The sequence below is a fragment of the Pezoporus flaviventris genome, unplaced genomic scaffold (assembly GCF_033815535.1).
Source record: "Pezoporus flaviventris isolate CSIRO_AGI_PZ_B2104156 unplaced genomic scaffold, CSIRO_AGI_Pfla_v1 ptg000013l, whole genome shotgun sequence".
Taxonomy (NCBI): domain Eukaryota; kingdom Metazoa; phylum Chordata; class Aves; order Psittaciformes; family Psittacidae; genus Pezoporus; species Pezoporus flaviventris.
Window position 1 is genome coordinate 2,198,332 of NW_026892561.1, and position 21,732 is coordinate 2,220,063.

General features: G+C 52.2%; 2 protein-coding genes across 5 annotated transcripts in view; both read left to right on the plus strand.

Moving 5' to 3' along the window:
- The window catches only part of SSBP3 (single stranded DNA binding protein 3), a 55,188-nt gene extending 37,021 nt beyond the window's left edge, over positions 1-18,167 (plus strand). Inside the window, exons 6-18 of one of the 4 annotated variants that reach the window (XM_061451203.1) lie at positions 7,148-7,228; positions 8,025-8,084; positions 10,085-10,151; positions 10,263-10,339; positions 13,488-13,552; positions 13,661-13,709; positions 14,103-14,138; positions 14,326-14,380; positions 14,863-14,933; positions 15,484-15,562; positions 15,775-15,803; positions 15,986-16,087; positions 16,630-18,167. In XM_061451203.1, the coding sequence (XP_061307187.1) occupies positions 7,148-7,228; positions 8,025-8,084; positions 10,085-10,151; positions 10,263-10,339; positions 13,488-13,552; positions 13,661-13,709; positions 14,103-14,138; positions 14,326-14,380; positions 14,863-14,933; positions 15,484-15,562; positions 15,775-15,803; positions 15,986-16,087; positions 16,630-16,659 (801 nt within the window). In that variant the 3' untranslated portion in view covers positions 16,660-18,167. The remainder of the gene's footprint in view (positions 1-7,147; positions 7,229-8,024; positions 8,085-10,084; positions 10,152-10,262; positions 10,340-13,487; positions 13,553-13,660; positions 13,710-14,102; positions 14,139-14,325; positions 14,381-14,862; positions 14,934-15,483; positions 15,563-15,774; positions 15,804-15,985; positions 16,088-16,629) is intronic. The other 3 variants (XM_061451201.1, XM_061451205.1, XM_061451202.1) reach the window with 3 other exon arrangements.
- The window catches only part of LOC133268295 (NADH-cytochrome b5 reductase-like), a 131,542-nt gene that overhangs the window by 92,435 nt on the left and 17,375 nt on the right, over positions 1-21,732 (plus strand). The window lies entirely within an intron of this gene.

Genomic DNA, 21,732 nt, shown 5'->3' on the forward strand with positions numbered 1-21,732 from the left:
TTTGTGGGTTGCTCTGCAATCTCATTGCAGTGGCTTCAGTTCTTGGTGCATTAAAATCATCCTTCTTGAGGAAGAAACTCTTGTCCGTGTAACGAATGGGACGAGGGTTGGAAGGAGTATTTGTTTTGGCAAGGTGATGGGGTTGGTTTTTATCTGGGCTTGTGATTTGTGCATGGGAGAACTGCTCCGGCAGTAGGCAGGCGGGCTCGATAAAGCGCTTGTGATTTATTGTGGCGATATCTGAGCCCAATACGGCCGCTTGCGTGTGTATGGGAAGGGGGAAGGAGGGCCTGGGGTTTCTTTTAGTGAGATCCCATTTCCTGAGCATGCTTCTGACAAAGTAAGAATATCCGATATCGATCGGGAGCCCTAAAACAGGCGAAGCTTGTAGCAGCGCGGGGTGAAGCCAGCAGCAGAGATGCTATCTCGCAGGTCACAGCCGCTGCCAGCAGTTCGAGTGCCAAGCTGCTGCTTCCAACAAATGTGTCTCCAGGAGCCCTGATCTCACCCCGTGGTGGAGCTGACTGTCCTCTGGGGCTCCTGCTTCACACAGAGCTGCGAGGGCTGCAGGACTGGCACCAAGTTAGGGCAAGGCTTCCAAGAGTAGGGGTTGGCTTTCCCCCGAAGGGGAAGGTGAGGAAGAGGAGTCGCATCTCCCCAGGCGTGCTGTGCATGCTCTTGTCTCGACTCTTCACTTTGACAGCCTCCAAGCTGTCCCCTGTGCTTTGCTGTCTGCCCTCACATAGTGGAGTTGCACTGAGGGTCCTATTCAGGAGCAAACAGATGATTCTAGCTCCCTGCATCTTGTGGAGCTGGACCAGGAGCCTCTGGGGAAGGGAGGTTCAGAAGCAGCCCTGCTTTCTTAAGGGGTTGGAAGTAGATCTTAAGGTCCTTCTCCAACCCTAAGTGTTCTATGGTTCTGTGACCTGAAAACCCAGTGGCACCAGTGCAGGTGCCTTGTGTGGGGATGCTGCCCATCCTTGGAGCTGCGGGAGGGAAGAGAGAATGGGTGCTGATACATATGGCTTGCATGTGACATCTCAAGAGCCTGCCTTTCCTGAAAGCCCTCCAACATCTGGTTTCTCCTCCCAGCTCTGGAGATGGAGGGGAGAAGAAAAATCCCACCTCTTAACACAGTCTGAACATGGCCTCCATGAAAGCCTGCCTGATTTGTTGCAGGTGCTGGAGCTCCTTCCAGCTTCAGGAGATGCTGGACACCAGCTCTTGCAGAGGTGGGCTGGAGGCTCAGCAGGGAGCTGGTCACAGCATGGGGGTGATTTCCTGTCTCTGTAGGAAGCTAAAGTGCTGAACATAAGAGGGCAAAACCAAAAAGGTCACAGGGGATGCAGAGGATTTCTGCCCAGCCCTTGGTGTGCCAGCACTGGGAGGGAGTGAGGTTCCTGGTGGTACCACCTCAGCTGGTGCTAGGAGACCGGAGGATAGAGAAGGCTCAGGGGGTTTCAGCTTCTTGTTCTTCCACACCGTACTGCAAGCACCAGAGACTTGCAAGGGATATCTCTGGGGGGGCAAGCATGGGCAGACTGGTTTTGGGAGGGTTTAGAGGGCCTGTCACTGTACTGGCATGGTGGGACTTCATATGGGAGCTGAGGAGGAGAGTCATGAGCGAAGCTGAGATTGCAGGAGCCCGGCGCTGCCAGCCTGGGGGTGCATGAAACCCCCCAGTACCACACAACGCTGCTGTTTAGCAAAGGGAAAATTGATATGGACCATTACTGGGAGCTGGTGGCCTAAAAGCCCATGGGAGTGAGCTTGGGGAAGTAACACATCGGGAAAGGGCAAGGAGAGGAGGAGTCCAGGCTGCAGTGCCCATCTGCAGCCGTTGTCTTGCAGGGAGAGAGTGCCTTTGCTATGCTGGGGCTCAGCAGCGACCTTCAGGCTGGGGGCCAAGGGAAATGCAGCCAGCAGTGTCCCAAAGCCTCCCCAGAATGGTAGGAACAGAGAAGCCGTGGGCACCCGGGGGTTGCGGGGGCATTGCGTGGTGCCAGGCAGCAGCACGGCATCGGGCTGTGCTCCGGACAAAAGGCGGCTGGCTTGATGTCCGGTGTGGGTAGATGCTTGCATTGAAATCTCTCTCTTTGTCCCATCGAGATGAGCAAACAAACCCTCTGCTCATCCTCTGAAAGGTCATCGGAGGCGTTCCTGCTTTTGTTGTGAAAGCTGGATGGATGCCGGGGTGCAGCTCCCTCAAAAGGAGGGTGCCAGGGAAATGTAGGGAGGAAAATTGGAAACAGAAAACAATTTATACTGCACCTCCTTAGCACTAAATACATGGCAGGGGGGCAGCCAGCAGCCCCCAGCCCTGGCTGTGCCTCCTCTCCCCAGTGCAAACTCCCTGTGCTGCCCTGTACCCCGCACGCTGATGAAATGGAAAGTTGACCATAAATCAATGTCGGCGCTGCGTTAGCTATGCATCAGCAGCTCGGAGAGATGCACCAAAACAAAGCACCGCCTGCTCCGTGTTCCCACACTGCCCCCTAATGCAGAGAGACCTCGGGAGCCAGGGAGGATGGGGGGCTCTGGAGCCCCCCAACGTCCCCTGCCCTTTCCGCCTCTCCTCCCTGCATCCCGCAACACATCCCTTTGGGTAAGGTCGCCCATAGGGGTGAGGATGGTAAAGCCAGGAGCGATAGGAAGGGTCCATGTTGTCCTGTTCCATCTTTGGATGCCACCATTTTCCCCCTGCTCAGCTGTCCTGATGTCTCGGTGGGATTCCCCATCCCACATTTGGGATACGTCAAACGTAGGTGACCACCGAGTGGGATCAACCAGTTTTCAGTTGAGCCACAAGACGGGGCTGCCCTTCCCAAAATCGCAGGGCAGAACCCAGTATCAGCCATGCAGCAGGCAGGGTTTGCAGGAAGGTGGCTGAGGAGCTGGAGGAAAGGAAAAGCAAGCATTGGAGAAAGTTCTTTTTTTCTGGAAGTTTAGGAGGATGCCCGAGGCTTTTGTACCGAGCGTCTGGAGCATATGGTGGGATTTGCAGTCAACTTTCTCTCGGGTGCTCCAGCCAGATGGAGGTGACTGTTCTTGGCTCCGGCTGACACGGGTTTGTTTCCTGAAGAGCTTGTGTTAAACATATTCCTTAAAACCAGGCTTCTGCAGTTGGGAGCCCCAGCTGCAGGCGAGGCAGAGCTCCTGCCCACGGTTGCCTTTCGCTGTCTGCGGGGGAGCTTGGCCTGCCTTGCCTTGCTTGCCTTGCCTTGCCTTGCCCTGCTTGCCTTGCCTTGCTTTGTCCTGCCTTGCCTTGCCTTGCCTTGCCTTGCCTTGCCCTGCCTTGCCCTCTCTGGGGAAGGTGCAGCTGTGTCCCAGCTCTGGAAGGCGACCATGGTCTTCCTCTTTGAAGACACCACGAGCATCTCTCCTAGAGGCTCCTTCAGAGATACCTTATGTTTTTGTTGACAACTTGCAAAACCTCCCTCTCCTTCGGTAGAATTAAAGCTCCCATCTGGCAAACCCAGACACATCTGTAATTAATACCCATCTAATTTCATTTAGTCTTACCTAATGTCAAAGCCGGAAGGCAGGGGCAGGTATTTTAAAGCCCAAGATGCCTTCCTGTTGCTAACTGTAAACTGTCGGTATCTCGTGGCAGCAATGCTTTGCCTTCTCGTACCATCCTGCGTTGTTCTGCCACCCCCAGAGGTGCTTGGAAATGTTCTTACATAGAAAAACTTGCCCATTAGCTGAAAGTCTGTAGCCCATAAAACATGATCCATTTGTGGTGAGTTACGCTGGAAACATAAATTGACACATGCAGAGCTATGATCGCTCGTGCCATTTTCCATCTTTAATATTTTACAAGAAGTTTGAGGAGTTGAGCTCGTGAAAGACAGGCTGGAAATAACCCGATCGCCTGGGAAGTCCCTGTAGAAAGCAGCAGCAGCAGCAAACTTTGGTCATCCGATGGGCCAGGTTGGGCTTTTAACGTGCCTATAGTGTAGAGGGGAGAAAAACGTGAAGCAGAGAAGAGATTGGAGCACCGATAGCCATCAGAAACAGTTCCTTCTAACACTGTTTTAGCTGTTTGGGTTGGTTACTGGGGGTATTTTTGAGGCAGCAACAGGAAGGTGAAGAACAACCCCTCTGCAAGCATGCAGTTTGGGGGTGGAAAGAAAACAGAACTTGATGGGGTTTCTCCTGTTGGGGAGAGCGCTGGTCTTGATGAGAGTGAATTAGCTGTCCGATGGGGCTCCGAGGGGATGTGACACTGGAGCATTTGGGATGTGGAAGAAGCAGGACTGCGTTCGTTCAGCCTCCTCTCCTAACAGCACTAGTTAATCACTGCTAAATACACGTTTTTCAAGGGAAAAGGGTGGTTCTGTTGGTTGGAGCCCACATGTCGTCTCTGTAAAACACTTGTTTCAACCACCGCGATCCATCAGGATCATCTCCCGCCTCCTCTGCAGCGAGGGAAACCCATGCGAATAAGCAATCGATCCAGCAGGCGTTCCCAGCCCAGCGCAGGTCCCGGCCCTGAAACATCTGCAAATATTTATGGAGATAACAATATCCAGAAGGTCTGTGTTCCTGATGGAGCAGAGCAGCCGAGCCGGGAGGGGGCCGCGGTGGCTGCAGCCCGGAGCGAGCGTTTCGGATGCTGCTGCTCGTTGCTGGGTTGGAAAAAGCAAGAAAAGAATTAAAAGGAAGAAGAAAAAAAGCCCCTTTTGGCTCCTCCCTGCCTGCCAAGATGTTTGCACAAGCTGGGTGTCTGCAGTCACGGTATCCAGAAGTCACTGCCGCGAGTGGTACCGCATGGGATAATGCAGTGGCGAGGATGCTGCGGTGCTGAGGCTGGAGCGTCCCAGGGAGCAGCCTTGGGGCAGTGGGGCAGGACCACACTGTGGAGGATGCATTCAGCAGCACAAACAACTGATGCTCTCTGGATCCAGCTGCCATGGGGGATTTTTCTCTGGTGAAAACGTTGCTGTCTCGTATAGATGATTCTTCTACAATAACCAAACACTGCTTGCTCTGAAGCTCCCGAGGCAGACCTAAAGCATCACCTCCAGGCCCAGCTGGGGTGCGTGTAGGTGGCTATGTCCCCCATGCAATCAATACCCGTTATCCCTACACCCTCACATGCTGGGGGGGGTACAACAGGGAGGACGTCAGGAGTTTAATGAGGGGTTTAATAGCTCCAGGATGGGCTCTGTGTGCCTATTCAGGCAGTACCTGGATAACAGTGACCTCCTCCTTGCAGCACAGCAAGCCAGGCATTGTGGAGGACCTGTTGACTCTTGCATTGATGGGATTGATTGGCCTCTGCAAGTCCTGTTTTCTCCCTTGCACTTGGTTTCATCGCACATTCCCATCTGCCAATATTCCCTACCCCAAATCCTGCGGCCGTAACATGTAGAAGGGCTTTTGTGATGGCCAGACCTCGCTGGGGAGTGCTGTCCTCTGTGAACTGATGATGTGAAGTGGCTGCTGCCCCGGTTCAGTTTGCATTCACACAGAGTTAGCCACCTCAGAAGCAGAAATAAGTCGAGTTTCATGCATGGAAAGGACTTCTGCTAAAGGAGCTTGATGCTACAATTGGACCACAGAGGTTTGTCTTCGCTCTGGTGGGATGTGGATAGAGAAGGTGGTTGTGTTGGCATTGGAAGGATTGACCAGAGGCGCTGTGACCTCTTCCAGCCAAGGCTCCCTGGCCAGTAGGGCCAGTAACTGGCTGCCTTCAGCTCCTGGAGAGCAAATGGTGGGACCTCATTCCCCCAAGCGCAGCGGCTGGAGCGGGGAGGCTGGCAGGAGGCTGTTGGTTTCAATGCGCTTGGCTCCATCTCGCCACCAAACAGTTCAAATAAAGAAGAGAGGAGGGAAAAAAAAAAAAGAGGAAAAAACCCACCCTCTTACTTTATTTACATTGCACTCAAGTTTCCGCTGTACAAAAGATTTGCAGGTGCAAATATGTCCTGCCTTCATTAACTTCCCCTCCCTTTTTAATTTATGTGATTTCAATTTTCCTTCCCTGTACTGTTAATTAGGGGACCCTCTAATCAGTACCATTATCACAGTGGTATTCATGTTTAGGAAAGCTGCTAAACAAATGCTTGCAAAATTGCTAAATGGCTAATTAATGTCTGTTAATTAAGAAAATTGCTCATGGTAACAAACCATGCCATTGCTGGCAGCAGCTAGAAGGCGAACACTTGTTGAAATTAGTAACGAGGCAGGTAGAGAACATCTGCTCCGGCGCCGGTCCTGGAGCCTGCCGTCGCTTCCCATCACCTACTGACAAAGCTCGTTTGCTTTCACTACCAATTACACCTCCTTTGACTCAAAAACCAGTCTTCCCCCCCACCTTTATGTTAACACGCACCGGTATATTCCTGCGCTGAGCTCGTGGCTTTTCCAAGCATTCCGTGCTTTTAAGGGGAATTTAAAGTAAAAAGCAAAAAAGTGGGTGTTCAAGCCCAAAATGTCAGCGGCTGCTGCATTGCAGCCTTAAACCTGCACCGACTAATCTCTCCTTTCCCCCCCCCTCCACCCCCAGACATCCTTTCTTTGCTCGCAAGCCATTTTACTCCAATCCTTAGGGAATCCACCTCGAGGAAGGATGTTGCATCCCTACAGCCTGGCGATGCAGCCCCGGTTGTGCCGGCTTAAACGCTGCCCAGGCGCCAGCTGGGGCTTGCTCCTCATCCTCTCCAGCACCTCCACGCTGTCAAACCGCCCCCCAAATGGAGGTGTTTCCAACCTTTGGGATGGGAGAGGAAAACGATGCTTTTTTCTTTTTTAGGTTTTGGGGTGTTTTTTGTATTTCCCCAACCTCTTTGGTCCTCTCCTGTATATTTTTTTTCTTCCTGGTTGCACGCCCTTGCGAAGTGTTTCCCTGTTGTGTTTCTCCTTGCAGACTTGGTTGAACTCCTGGGACTATTTACGATGTGGCTGCTGTATTTTGACAGATGTTCTGATTTTGGATATATATTTTTAACTTTTTTTTTTTTCCATATCTCATTATTCATTGTTCAGCTGCAAATGAATAGAAACTCACTTGAAAAAAAAGAGGAAAAATGGGAGGACGGACTCCCTGACAAAACAGGTCCACCCGTCAATCCTTTTTTTAGCTCTTTTCTGCGCTTTCATGTGCTAATCTATAACCTCCTTCTACTGTCTGACCTCACAGGGACCGCCTGGGTCACAGCCCTCGCCACACGCACAGCCTCCACCCCACAATCCTAACAGCATGATGGGACCCCACAGTCAGGTAAAGACACTAGCGATGGGTAGGGCTGTGAACTGGGACGTGCGCTCGATTTGCCTTTTCATCCCCCCCTTCTGTAAGCATGCTGGGCAGCGGGAAGCCGCTTCCCCTGGGGAGCATCCCCCCCCCCCCCGGGCATCCCAGCTCTGAAGCACAATGTTGGCTTTTTTCCCCTCTTTTTTTGTGGTGGTTTTTCTTTTTTTTTTTCTTTCCCCTTTTTTTGGATGTGCAGTGGTCAATGGACTGAGAAGTCAATCGTGGGTATCAGCCGTTTTACCTTCCCAAGGTAGCCTGAGAAGTTTAACTTGATGTGGGTTTTTAAGCTTCTGTTTAGTAGCAGCAAGAAAAGAGTAACTTTAAATCTTTCCTCTGGTTTTTTATCAGTACTTAGCACTGGGTTGGTTTTTTTTTGTGTGTGCGTGTCTGTATGTGCTTATTTGCCACTTTTTTTTATATACCTCTATATATTTAAACCTGACCAGTACCTAACACTCAGGGTTTCCCATGCACTGATTTGAACAGCCTCACCTAGTATTGCCGATGTCAAACACTAAACCTACAGAGAAACTGTTTAAAAAACAAAAGAGTAAGAGGACTCCGGACACCTTTTTTCTTTTCATTTTTAGCGTTTTGTTTTTGTTTTTTTTTTTCCTTTGGAAACGTATCACTTTTTTAAGGAGGATGTCTCCAGAAAACACCAAACTCACACAAACACGGCGTGTACAGGCTAACCGGCGTGCGTGGGGAGCGTGCTGCCTCCCCGCAGCTCGGCCCTCACCTCCCTTTTGTGTCCCCGCAGCCGTTCATGTCGCCGCGCTACGCCGGAGGTCCCCGGCCCCCCATCAGGATGGGCAACCAGGTACTGTGCTCCCTGCTGGCGGGTTTCCTAGGGATGGCTTTCGTTTGGGATCACAGGGGGGAACAAGGGATGGGCATCCTGAAGATGCTCCTTGGGTTCGGATGGCAAGCATCGCACCGGCTCCATCGGGCATCCCGTTTTCTTGGTGCTATCACATAACCATGGTATTTTAATGCTATCTTGAGGTTCAGGCATATCCAGGGTGGGGAATAGGCTGCTTTTGATTTGCGGTGTTCTCAGCATGCTTGCTGCCCGGCTGGATTTTCCCTGCAATCACGGAAAATTAAAGCGATGGAGATAATCCCGCTGCTGGGTCGAGCGAGTGCTGGGATCAGCGGCGGGGTCAAGCAGGGCAGGTCGCTGCTGAATTTTTGGGGTTGGGTTTTATCCTCTTATCCCAGCTTAAACAAGGGCAGTTTGTTTCTGGCCTTACGGACAGAGGCTTCCACCCCACTCGCTGCCTGAACGCGTGGCCTTTGGGTGAGGGATTCCATCTCCTTCCCAACGATGCCATGCAGATCCATAGGGTAATGGCCGAACCATGAAAGGAAACCTGTAATTCCTTTGAGGAGCAAAGGTGACTGTGTAAATGCTACCTTGGGAGCTTGATTTTTGGCCAACAGCATGGGTTTTGTATAGCTCTTATTAGCAGAAAGAGTGGGATAGTCAGGAAATAGGATGTAGCTTCATGTGGATTTGAGACTTGAATCGCTGGAGCTTGCTAAATGATGGAGAGACAGCTGAGATGGAGCTGGGAAAAACTCAGTGGGGGCTGATGTGGGACCCCCAAGCCTGGTTGGGCTGCAAGAGCCTCTCACCAGGGCACTGGTGGTTGTTTTGGAGAGGTATTAATTGACTGCACCTCCTCATGGGGCAGTTTTAGTGGGACCTCATCCTGCTGTGGTCTTGGGCTCCTCCCAAGCTCTGCTGGAGGTGAGCACAGTGAGCTGGGGCAGGCAGGAGACTGGTTTGGGGAGGCTGGTCAAGCATCCAGGAATGGGTAAAGTTAATGAGAAGGATTTAATTCTTTCTCCCCAAACACCATGTGTAAAACACAGGTTTGTACCTATGCATCGCTCAGCAAGGTTATGGTCACATCCAGAGGGATAAGAGGAATAAATAGGCAGGCAGGAAGGTCAGACAGCACAAGTGTAAATACCCATCTCTGCAACCCCTCCTCGTTTATCTTCCTCCTGCTGCCAGCATCCAGGCTGCAGAGAAACAAGGGATTGGGCAGACTGTGCCTTGGCACAGCCACGTGCACCCCGTGCCCGCGCTGCGCTCCAGCAGTGGGATCCATCCTGTGTCGGCACTCAAATGAAAGGCAGCGCTGTAGCAAAAGTGTTTACAGTTTGCTTCCCCCAGGCAGATGGTATCTGCGATTTTCTGCCCCTTTATCTGTTCAGAGCAGCCTTTGAACTTTAAATAGCGTGTTGGCTGAGCAGAAACGGGGGTTTGGGGAGGGGGAGCATCCGCCTTCCCCTCTGCCTGCATGGGGACGGTCTGAACGCCGGTCTGCTGCAAACGGAGCATCTCCCCACTGCAACCTGTGCAGTTGGGACCTGGTGCTGTGTGAATACCGGGGAGCTGTGCTGATGGTCTCCTTTCCCTGCCAGCTTTGACATCTCTCTGCTCCATGTAACCTGGGCTTCCCCTTGCTTCCCTAAAATACAGCAGCCTGACATTGCACGGATTGCAGGGAGAGAAGGAAACACTGGTGACTTAATGTGGTTTTTAGAGGGTGTTTGTGAAAGGAAAGGGGAGGCAAACACACGGAGGCTGTAGGAAGATATAACTGGGATGCAGCAGGATGTGGGATGCAGCAGGATGCGGGATGCTCAAGCAACCGCAGGTTATGATGCAGCAGGAGGGGTGGTGCATCCCAGGTTGCTCACTGAGGAGCCCACTGAAAGCCTGAAGCCTCAACCCAAATCTCTGTCTGTGGGCTGCATTTTAGCAGTTACTGTGGTTTTTTACTCTTCCTTCCCTTGCCTTCACAGCCCCCGGGCGCCGTTCCCGGTACACAGCCATTGCTGCCCAATTCGATGGATCCCACGCGACAGCAAGGTAAACCCAGCAGGGGAGGACTGAACGTTAAACCTTTCTCGTTGCCTGTTAATTTGGGACCCAAAGCAGTCGCTGCTGTGCCATGTAACACCCCTGCTTTCCTCCCAACAGGGCACCCTAACATGGGCGGCCCCATGCAAAGGATGAATCCTCCGCGAGGGATGGGCCCCATGGGTCCCGGTCCACAGGTAAGCCCAGCACCAAAGAGCATCTTACAGGCTCCATCAAAACAACCTCTTGAGGCCCAAAGGGCTGGGAGTTCCCCCCACACACCCTGTCCCCCCCATTAGTGTTAATGCATTTTACATTAGTCTTGCATCTGGAAATCCCTTCCTTTTAACATGAGTGAGGTCTTCGAAGCTCATTAAGGATATTGCAACATCCCTCCTGCCCTTCCGTCAAAGGGGATGGCACTTAGTGCTGCGCCGGAGCAGCCTTTGAGTGCATTACACTGCCTGCTTGGGAAATAGTTCCGACCCTAACAGCAGGAAAGGGAAAGGAGGCTTGCATTAGAAATAAATAAATAACAAGGAATGGCAAAGATCCCTTCGGCAGGGGAATAAGGCTTTCCCCGGCGAGGTTTCCCCTCCGCCTGCCTGCTTGAGCTCTCTATTTCAGGCAAGGGGAGTAAACTCTTGAAATTAAGCAGATCTGGGTTAATATATGCCGTCTTTCCCATGGATTCACTTTACGGAGTGGCTCGTTGTTGACTCACTCCTGTTTGTTCCTTCTACGAGACTTCAAAACCGGATTACCATATTTTGGTTGGAGGTTTATCCTCTCTGCATCGTCGCCTACGTCGAGTTTGCAGCACGAGGATCGGAGTCTGTCAGGAGACGAGCGGGTGCGCTGCAGTCTTGGTTTGTTTCCCCCCCCGGAGCCTGTTGGGAGAAGCGAATATTGTGTAAAGGGGGAGCTGGTGTCATCTCTCTCTAACACCACCATGAGGATGCTGCTCGGGGATGCCCGCCCGTGTCGGTAGGGTCCACCCGGGCGCAAGGGGATCAGACCTGCGCGAGCATCGTTCCACGGACGAGCCCTCCGTTAGCGCCAGCGCTGTGCTTCCGATCCTCCTTTTCCCTGGAGGCTTGCTCCCGAAAGGAAGATGGCATTTGTCAGCGTGGCCTGTGCCAAGGCGAGCGGCAGCGCTTGCCTGGGGGAGGCTGCTCACTTTCCCACTTGCAGTGAAACTTGGAAGCGGGGAGCGCGCTCTGAGCGCCGCGTGGGATGGCGGCGGCTCCGGCAGCCGCGGGAGTTGTGAATGTTCAGGGCTTTATTTTTGACTCCGACGTTCCCTGTGTACGTACATTGGGGAGAGGGAGCTGGGGGGGGGGGTTTGGAGGCAGCTTTTCCCTGGAGAAGCGATGGGCTTCCCAATCTGGCACCCACGGGCGTTGCCTCCTCGCAGCCATCCGGGAGCCAGCGCCTGTGCAGGCAGCCACCAAAATAACATAGAACTGCTTGGGTTGGAAAAGACCTTTAAGCTCATCCATCCAGTCCAACCCCTACCCCAGCGCTGCCAAGGCCACCACTAACCCATGGCACTGAGGGCCTCATCCACACCGTTTGTGAACACTTGCAGGAATGGTGACTGCAGCCCTGCCCTGGGCACCCTGTTCCAATGCCTGAGCACCCTTTGGGGAGGGGATTGTTCCTAACACCCAGTCTAAACCTCCCCTGGCACAGCTTGAAGCTGTTTCCTCTTGTCCTGTCTCTTGTTACTTGGGAGAGTAGACCAGCCCCTATATCATATACATCGTACTGAACCAAGCCCATCAGCCCCTCACGCCTTGCATACCCAGGGCTTTTTTTCCCTTTAAGCTTTGCATCAGGACCTTCGTAAACATCCTTAAATTATTCCAAAGGACTGCAGAGCATCCAGCCAGGACATCCCAGCGTCCTGACAACAGCTACTCATTACGCACCAAGGATGAATCATCCCTCACAGCTGATCCCCGCTGCCTTTTTCCCTTTAATAGTCGCAGTTTCAGCTCTGCAGAAGCCAGGATCAGGTTTGCCCGTGCCTCTTGTGAAGGGTGTTTGTAGCTCGCTGGGTTTCAGCGGTGTCTTGCCAGAGCCTGGCATCCAGGTCGCTCGGCACAGCTGCGTTCCCTCCCCACCATCCATGAGCATCTTTCAGCTGGCTTCGTTTTCCAGCCTTTCAGCTCCAATTAAAAACGCTTAGCTTTTCCTTTCCTTGGAAAAATAAAGGGGGGGGGGGGGGGTTGATGCTGCTATTCAGTGTAAATGGCTGGAATTTCACTCAATTAAGGACTTGCCGGTAATTTGTTTAGGGAAAACCCTTTTCTGCCTCTTCAAAACAAACTTGGCGATGCCCTCAGCGGAGCACCATGCTCGGGTGCGTCCATAAATCCAGGGGAAATTGATGGCACTGAAGTATCGTTCTTAAAATCCAGCTTGGAGCGCTCCGAGGGGCTTCCAGTTAGGAAGCGGCCATTCATCCCTCCTCCTGCCCGAGCGATTTTTGCTCCAAATGGCAGAAATACAGCCCAAAAAGACAGCCCTCCTCGCTGGAGGAAGGTGGGAGGGGAGGAGAGGCAGCGTGACCTAAATCTGGCTGCGCATCACCCAGAGGGCACAGGGAGCAAAGCAGACCAAATGGAGCACGGCATTCAGGGGATTCCTCTTCCTTCCAAGCCTTGGGCTTGGCTTTGTACTGGAGCTGGGTTTAGGAGATGAGGGACGCAGATCTGAGGCTCCTGGTCCCAGCTGGGGGCGAAGCCGGAGTGGAATGAGCCAGGAGAGCAGCCCCAAGGGGGCTGTCTGCCCTCGCCTGCTCCCTATGGCTGCAGACCCGCTGCAGGGGATGTAGCAGAGAGCTGGGAAGCAAGGGGAAAACAAGTCTGGCTTGGTTTTCCCTGCTCCAGCCTGGGAGCAGGGGATGCTCCATCTCAGAGGGGAGCTCATGCAGCCTTTTCCCATCCTTATGCTGCAGCAGGAACCTCCCAAGCAACGCTTTCTGTTCTCTTCCTGCCCCTGTTTTCTCCTGCACAAACAGACAAGCCCAAAGGGCTGCTGCTGGCTCCTGGGGGCTGTCTCCTGGAGCTGGGAGGAGGCTGTTTTCCCCCCACCAAGGCGGCCTCAGAGACCAGGGGGCACTTTGGGGCTAAGCCTGGCTCCCTTCCATATTGCTGGGGTTTATTATAAGCACGATTGCTAATTGCCTCCACATTCATCCTCATCATCTCAGAAATATCCTTACTTTTGCAAACAAACCCTCTTGGGTTTGTGTTTGTTTGGGGTTTTTTCCCGTTCTTTTGTCTTCTCTGGTTTCCCTTCCCTTTATGGCAGACTGACCCTTGGTTATCGTTGCAGAACTACGGCAGCGGCATGAGACCTCCACCCAACTCCCTAGGTCCCGGCATGCCTGGAATTAACATGTAAGGAAAACCCCTTGGGATGTGTGGGTGCCAGCTGGGGTTTTGCAGGACTGTACTGATAGAAACACAACTTACCTTCTCTTTTGCCCTGTTTCCTTCTGATCGCAGGGGGCCGGGAGCCGGGAGACCATGGCCGAACCCCAGCAGTGCTAACTCAGTGAGTATCACACAATCATGGAATGGTTTGGGCTGGAAAGGACCTTTAGGATCACTCAATTCCAACCCCCAGCCATGGGCAGGGACACCTCACATTAAACCATGTCACACCCAAGGCTCTGTCCAGCCCGGCTTGGGGAGCATCCCATAAATGAGGCCACTCCTCATTAGCTGAATCCTGCTAATTAGAGGGGTTCCTCAACCTCTTGTGCAGAACTGTATCTAAACCCTGCTCCTCTGTGGGGTGCAGCTGGGGCTGGTGGGCCCTGGTACCCCCCCCTCCTGGCTGGGCTTGAGGGGGTGGTGGGGGCTTTTGGTTGTGCCCCACTGGGGTCCAGCCCTTGGGACCCCCCAGTGCACCCCGTGGCTGAACCTGGCTCTCTTCTCTCTACAGATCCCATACTCTTCTTCATCGCCTGGTACATACGTGGTGAGTCCTCCAGCTCCATCTGTCCATCTGTCATTGGGGTGCGGGGATGTTACGGCTCAGGGAATCGCTGGCTGCTGGGGGGCTGGCTTTGGGGGTGCAAGGTGCAGCTGTGGGGGGCATTTGGAGACATGGGGAGATGGGTGATGCTGATGGTGTTTGCGTGGCTGATCCCTTTGTCTCTCTGCAGGGTCCGCCCGGCGGCGGCGGTCCTCCAGGGACACCCATCATGCCCAGTCCTGCAGGTATGAACCCCCCAAAATCCCCTTCTCCAGTCCCTTCCCCTGCTGGGAAACCCTCATCCCTAGGGATGCATCACCAAGCACGGGCAACCCATGTCCAGCCAGTGATAACCAACTCATGTAGCTATTGCCTTTGTGCGGGGAGAGCAGCGTGGGCTGCTTGGCTTCAGGATGGCGTTTGGGGATATTCCGTCTATCCGCCTATGGATTCAGGTGCTGCAGGGCTCGGGGAGGTGAGGAGTGCTCCACATGTGGGAATTACCTCCCTGCACTTCCCAACCAGGACTTGAATTATTTTCCACAGTTGAATTTCTGTGATTAAAAACTTTGTGGATCTTCATTAAATACAAATTAGGCAGAAAATGGTGGTACTTAGAGGGAATTTTAGGTGATAAAATACAAAAGAATGAGTTCAAGTGGCACGAGTTTGTTTTAATTAAGAAATGAATTAATCACCCGCCTTACTGGGCTTCACTGTTCCACAGATTCAACAAATTCAAGTGACAACATCTACACAATGATTAATCCAGTACCGCCCGCAGGCAGTCGATCGAATGTAAGTCTGCTTTCTAATAATTTACATATCAGATACCATAACAAATCATAATTAACTTCATCAGTTGCGAGGAAAGCAGTTTAATTGATTTCAGCCATTTGTTACAAAACAGGAATAAAACAAACCATCCAAAAGCGATTAACTCTTGGGCGACTTTGTTCATTTCTGATGCCTATTAGGAGAGCCGCGGTCCTGCCGCTCCGGCCAAGGTGGTTGGTGGCAGCTGTGTTGTGGGGGATACAGGAGGGTTTTAGTCTCATTGGTTGGAGGGAGCCCTTTGCATTGCCGTGGGGCTGGCCGGATTCTGCTTGTTGAGAAGGAGCTGGACCGTGCTTTTGCCAAGAAAGGTTGATCCTTGAGGTCCCTTCCAACTTGGTACTCCATGATTTACATCCCATGACCTCCCCGCAGCCTCAGCGGCGGATGCATCCCTCCTCTCGCCCCATTCCAGAGGGATGGCTGGGCTGGGGATGGAGCCACCAGGGCCATGGCGGATGTGCAGGGTGGTTTTGTGGCTGATTTTGGGGTTTGTCCCCTTCTTCTTCCGCAGTTCCCGATGGGCCCTGGCTCTGACGGCCCCATGGGCGGCATGGGTGGCATGGAGCCCCATCACATGAACGGATCGTTAGGTGAGCCACCCGCGTGAGGGGCTGCGGCGTTCACTCCGTGGGGGCTGCAGAGTATCCCATCTGGGTCAGACCCCAGTCCAGACCAGCGCTCAAAGCAGAGCCTTTGGCTGGAAATCGGATGGGGACCCAGGGAGGAGAAGGGCAGGAGGGCATGGGGACCATCACTGCACACTCAGTAATGCTCTTCTCCTTTTGTGTCCCCCGCCGCACAGGGTCAGGAGACATAGATGGACTTCCAAAAGTAAGTGACCTGCAGAGCGTGTGTGGGCCCCCTTTTCTCAGCAGTGGGGTGCTGGTGTGACCCCAATGATGGGGGTGCTTTGAGGGAACATGGTTGGGGCAGGTGGGGCTGCATCCTCCCGCCATGGTGTTTTCGGGGGACGCAGGACCCTGCTCACAGCCTCCCCTCTCCATCTCCTGCAGAATTCTCCAAACAACATAAGTGGCATTAGCAATCCCCCGGGCACTCCAAGAGACGACGGGGAGCTGGGAGGCAACTTTCTCCATTCCTTCCAAAACGACAATGTGAGTGAGGACCTCCTTGGGGATGGCGGGATGGCCCCTGGGGTGGCACAGGGATGGATGGGCTTGGTGGTTGGTGCCTTTTGGACCTGTGAGCTGCTCCAGGACAGAAAGTGAGGAGGAAGAAATAACAGTGGTGGGTGCAGTTTTGGGTCCTTGGTGGGATGGGGGTGTACAGATGGAGGGAAGAGGATCCCACAGGATGGAGAGGAGATGGATGGTGCCAGTGCAGCCAGCTGAGCTGGCCTGCCTGATTCAAGACTTCCAGACATCCCTCCTCTTCCTCTGTTAGCAGCATATACACACGTGGCTGTTAATTACTTGCCTTTAATTGCATCTCACCCCATACTGTTGTGCTGATTTTTATCCCTGGAAAAAGCAAGTTACAGAGCAGATTATGCCCTGATAAACATAAGTCTGCTCCCGATTGATTGGATCCAACTAGGTTGCTGCATAGTTGTCATCAGCCATCCTTTGGCATCCCCCTTCGGTGTCAGGGGGTCTGGTCCGGCTGGTTTCTCACCCTGGCTCTATCTCTCTTCCAGTATTCCCCCAGCATGACGATGAGTGTGTGATTTCCCTCCCCCTCCTCCTCTCCAGGATCAAGAGAGTCAGCTGCCATTCGGAGGATCTCAACGACTTATGCAAGAAGAAGAAGAAGAAGAAGCTAGGTGTATGGGCAGGGACACGCGTGGCGGGGGACAAAACCCCAGGTTTAGTTTCATGCAATAAAAAGGCTGAACTTTTTATTCCATAAAACATGAAGGACAAAACTTAAGATATTTCAAGACATGACAAGACCCTTCTTTGTGCGGAAGGGTTTATATATGTACATGACACTTCTTTTTGGAAACAAACGGAAGCCTCTAGCACCCAACTCCGATCTCTTTGCTTTGTTCTTTTAAATAAAGACAGAAACCGAACCTGTTGTATGTTTGTGCCGTGCGACACCAGGAAGCTAGTCTAGATATGAAATCTCATGTTGTCTCTGTTGTAGTCATTATTATTTCTCTCTCTTTTTTTTTTTGTTTTGTTTTTAATAATAAACTGGACAGTTTACAATGGTGGTTTTCGTTCAGAAGGCCTGGTTTTGGTTGTGTTTTGGGGTGGTTTTCCTTCCCCCCCCCCCCCCAATATGTTTTTGGTTTGGTTTGGGGGCTTTGGTTTTTGGTTCGTTCTGCAGCACAACGCTTCCTCCTCCAGTTAACAAGATCTGCTTTGGGGAAGAGACTCCACCACCTCGTTCTTTGTTAACGCAGGTGACCCCTTCTAGGATCACATCCTCGAATGAATCGTGATCTTGCTCTCTGTGACTGTGGCATGCACTGTGTTAGTCTTTCCCCCCCTCTCTGAGTACAAGAAGAAATCTCTGTCCCTCCCTTCCCCAGAGCCCTTCAGCTGGTTCACTGCAAACAGTTGATTTCTGTTATGATTTTTGTCTTAAATCCACCAAAAGAAAAGGGTTAATCTGACCTGGGACTTGGAAACTGTGATCTCCAGCTAACATTGGGGGGGGTGGGGGGGTGGTATTTGCTTTGGGGGTATTTTGAGGGGGGGGGTATTCTTTTCTTTAGAGATGTGCTCTTGTCAAGGTTTCACTTCTCTCTGATTTGGAACTGGATGGAGATATTTTTTAAGGAATTCTTGTTGTTAAGATGTAACCTTGCTATTCTGTAGGCTCGCTCTGTATCAAGGAAATAAAAACTAATGGCAAGCATCGGAGGCCCTTCCTTCTGGTGGGAGAGGAAGGGACACGAGCCAAGGCGGCGGGTTGGGATCTCTGTACATGACACTTCCCCTGTAGTTTGGTCTTTGTTTCTTTCTCCAGCTCCCGTTTCTGCTCCATGTATATCATACTCTGTAAAATACTCTCTCCTCCCTCGGATTTGCCCTTTGTGCGGATTATTGCAAGCATTGTATCTTGTTTCCGTGTTTTTTCTTACCTTGTAGTCTGGTTCGAAAAGTTACCCAGAGGGGGAAAAACAATGAGAAAAAAAAAAAACAAGTAATAATTATTCTACATTGTAGTTTGTGTACGATATTTGTTGATAATGTTTTATTAAAGGGATGTCTTTTTTCCGCACCCCTCCATTGCCATGTTTTTGGGGACATTTGGCTTGTTTTGATTATTCTGACTGCAAGACATGAGATGACAAAACCTTTTTTTATTATTATTATTAGTGTGTAATATGAATTTTGGGGGGTGTTTTTTTCAATGTTTTGCCTTCTTTTTCCTGGGCATTTTCATTGTGCTTTACCTGTAGAAAGTCGCTGGGGAGGGAGGGATGGGTGGGATGGGGGGGTTCTGAGGGCATCAGTCTCATAGTTACAGTCAGGTTAATACCTCCCATAGAAATAACACAGATTTGTTGCAAATACACCCGGGGGCTCCCCAAGGGGTCACCTCATTTTCCTTTCCCGCTTGTTCACGATTTGTTTTTTTATATATATATTATTTTTTTTTTCCTTTTATTTTCCTCTTTTTCTCTTCTGTTCTGACGTGAGGAAACGAAAGGAGCGGGTTTAATGTATTTTAAAATGAATAGCTAAATTATTGTCTTCATTGGTATGGGATGGTTCTTCGAATGGTTACGGTTCTCCCCCCTCCCCTCCCCATGCTGTAATAAATATCAACATAAACATTTGATTCCGGTGCTCTGCAGTTTGTTCTGCTCCTCGCTGCCAGACCCAGGGGGTAACGGGGAGTTGGTTTTCAGCCTTTATTTATCATGGACCAAGCCGAGGTTTGGGATGCGGGAGCGGAGGTGATGCTGAGCTGGGGGTTCTGGCTGAGGCTGGGGAGGCGGATGGGATTCGGCTGCAGTACAGGACCCAGAACAGGTTTGGTTGAATGATGCTCACTTAGTTAAAGGTTTTGGGGGTTTTAAGCAGCTTGAAGCTTTAGCTTTTAGCCCAGGAAAAAGATCATTCCTGCCTATACCAGGTTGAGGATGTGCTTGCTGGGCCCTTGTCTGCCTGGCAGCAGGCAGAGCTTTCAGGGGCTGAAAAGAGAGATCATTTTTGCATCCTGTTCCCCAGGATTTCCCCATTAGAGGCTGGAGGAATTGCGATGCCCTCATCCATCACCATGCTGGCATCCCATGCAGCAGGCTGCACATCAGGGATGCCTGCGAGAGGAGCTGGCTTCTGCTACCTCCTGTTGCTGGCATCCTGCACTGCTGGGAGGTGAGCAAGGGAAGGGAAGGGGAGACAGGTGTCCCCTCCAAAATAGATACATACATCTATAGGCTTGCAATGGGGTCTGCTGACCCCCTTGGGCAAGGCAGGCTGCGGTGTAGGGGGTGTGTGTGCACCTTTGCATGATCAAACTTGGCTCCAGGAGATGCTGGGGAAGCCAAGGCGAGGTTGACCTGGCATCCCAACAGGCAGCATCAGCAGTGTTTGGGGAGATACTGGGGCTTTTTAGGTCTTTAGCTGGGTGGTTACAAGTGCCGAGGGCCTGAAACACTCCCCAGAGCTGCCATCTGAGGCTTGTTCTCTGCTCCAACCAGTCCAGGCAGGATAGGGCTGGCTGCGATCTCCTCCTTGCGGGAATGTTGTTCAAGTGTGGGCTGCAGGCCTGGGGGGGGCTTTGAGCTATCCTGGAGCTCTGCCTGTGCTGGGGGATGCTCCCAGGACTCCACAGCCACATCACCGCTGCCATTCCAGGAGCACTCCATCATGGAGCCGAAGAGTGAGGGAGGGGCAGTGTGTGGGCTGGGAACCACCCAGAAACACCATGGTGCCTGTAGAACCCATTAGCATGTAATTAGGAGCTCGGTGTGTCTGCACCCTTTGCTGCCTGCGCAGGTTTAGCACCAGAGACATCCTGGTGCGGGGTCGGCAGCCGTGCCCCAGTGTGGGTTTTGGTCCAGGCAATCCCACCCCTCAGGGCTTCGCAGAGGGTAAAGTGTGAGCATTCGCTGTCATTTGGAAACATGACCCCCAAGTGTAATTAGTGATGCTGATGAGGCCCCTCATGCCCTCCGGGCTTTCTGAAGCCGTTCCTGCCCATCCAGGAGCAACAGGCAGCATCACTGCCTGTGGTGGGTTCATTGCAGGGCATAGGAAAGCCCTTCCCGGCGGTTCTGACTGGGTTACAGGCTAATCTGATTAAACACCACCATGAGAAACTGCCAAGTTCCCTCCTCTAAATGTCTCCCGAGCCCAGCCTTAGGGATAATTGTCTCCCCCATTAGTTTTCATTAAATTAAATGCAGGAGGAGGATCTGAAAAACCAGGGGCTCCGGTCTGAGCACAGCACGTACTTGCTGGCACGATGAGGGCAAGCCCATGGAGTCAGGTTTTGCACCGGCGGTGTGGAGTGATGGAGCACGGTGCATCATCCCCAGGGCAGGCTGGGGACCAGGTCCTGCACTTGGGGCTGCAGAGCTCTCCTCTGGCCAGGCAGGCACCACCGGTCTTCATCTCTGACTCCTGCTGCCCTGTTCTTGCATGCTCTGCTTCCCTGGCTGCAGCTCATTAAAAGTTAATGCCTGGCTCCTGGTCCGTGATGAGGTAATGCCATTCATCTGCTGAGGAGCCTTTATAAGTTATTGATGCCAGCCCAGATGTGCTTCCATGACCTGTTGATCTGCTCCTAGCTCTATCTTTCTCAGCTGGGCCAATTCCAGCAGGTCACACTGGAGGAATGAACCACGGGCAGCATGCTTGGGAAAGCTATTGGGACACCATGCATGTGTGCATGGCTGGCTGTGGTAGGGCTGCTGCCTGGTTCACACACCTTGTAGCTCCACCACAATGGATCAACCTGAGCATCCTTCTCATGTGCCAAGCTGGGAGGCCCACTCTGCCCTACTTCAGTTCTCCTCCTGGACCTTGGAATAGCTTACCAAGCACAAGGATCTGCTGCTCCTTCCAGCAACATGTGAGTAACTGCTTCTTCCCTTAGTACAGGTCTCATCAACTGTGCCCTGTGCAAACCAGGGTTGGGGGCTCACATGCTTGTGTATGGTCCCCTCATCTCAAGTGGCTTCTCGATGCCTCTTGTAACTCATTCCCTGATGACTATCCCATGTCCTATTGCTTCTGCCACTTCTCAACACTGCCTTTGCTCTGCCTCCATCCATCTCTCCCTGTGCTCGTGCTTTGCCTCTGCTCAGTCCTGGAAACACCAGGACCCAGCTTCACCAAGTTTCTCCTCTTCTACAGCCTGTCCTAATAGAGACCTCTTTGTCAACAGGTAAAAGCATCTAAAGGGATTTTGGCTCTTCCCCATGCAGACCATCTTCAGCTGGTCTTCAGCTTCCCACATCCCTAGAAGCATGGGACTTGTTTCATCTCCCTACACCCCCTCTTCACTACAGCCACTCTTCTATGAGGCTTCCTCAGTGAAGCCACCCTACTCAGGAATGCTAATGCTGTGGCTGGCTGCCCTACAGGGCTTCCCCCTCAAGAACCAGTAATGACCCAAAGCTGGAAGGGTGAGGGGATGTGAACAGCTCTAGGGCTGTCCCGCAAGGTGTGTGTGGCACAGCAGAGACAACAGCCTGAGAAACAAACACTGATCGGTCTCCACAGAGCACAAGTGTAATACAATATCTACCTAAATAACTGGGTGCAAATTAGAGATTGGAGTAGATTTAAAGCGATGAGCTGAATTAGGGATCCCTTGAGCAGGCAGAATT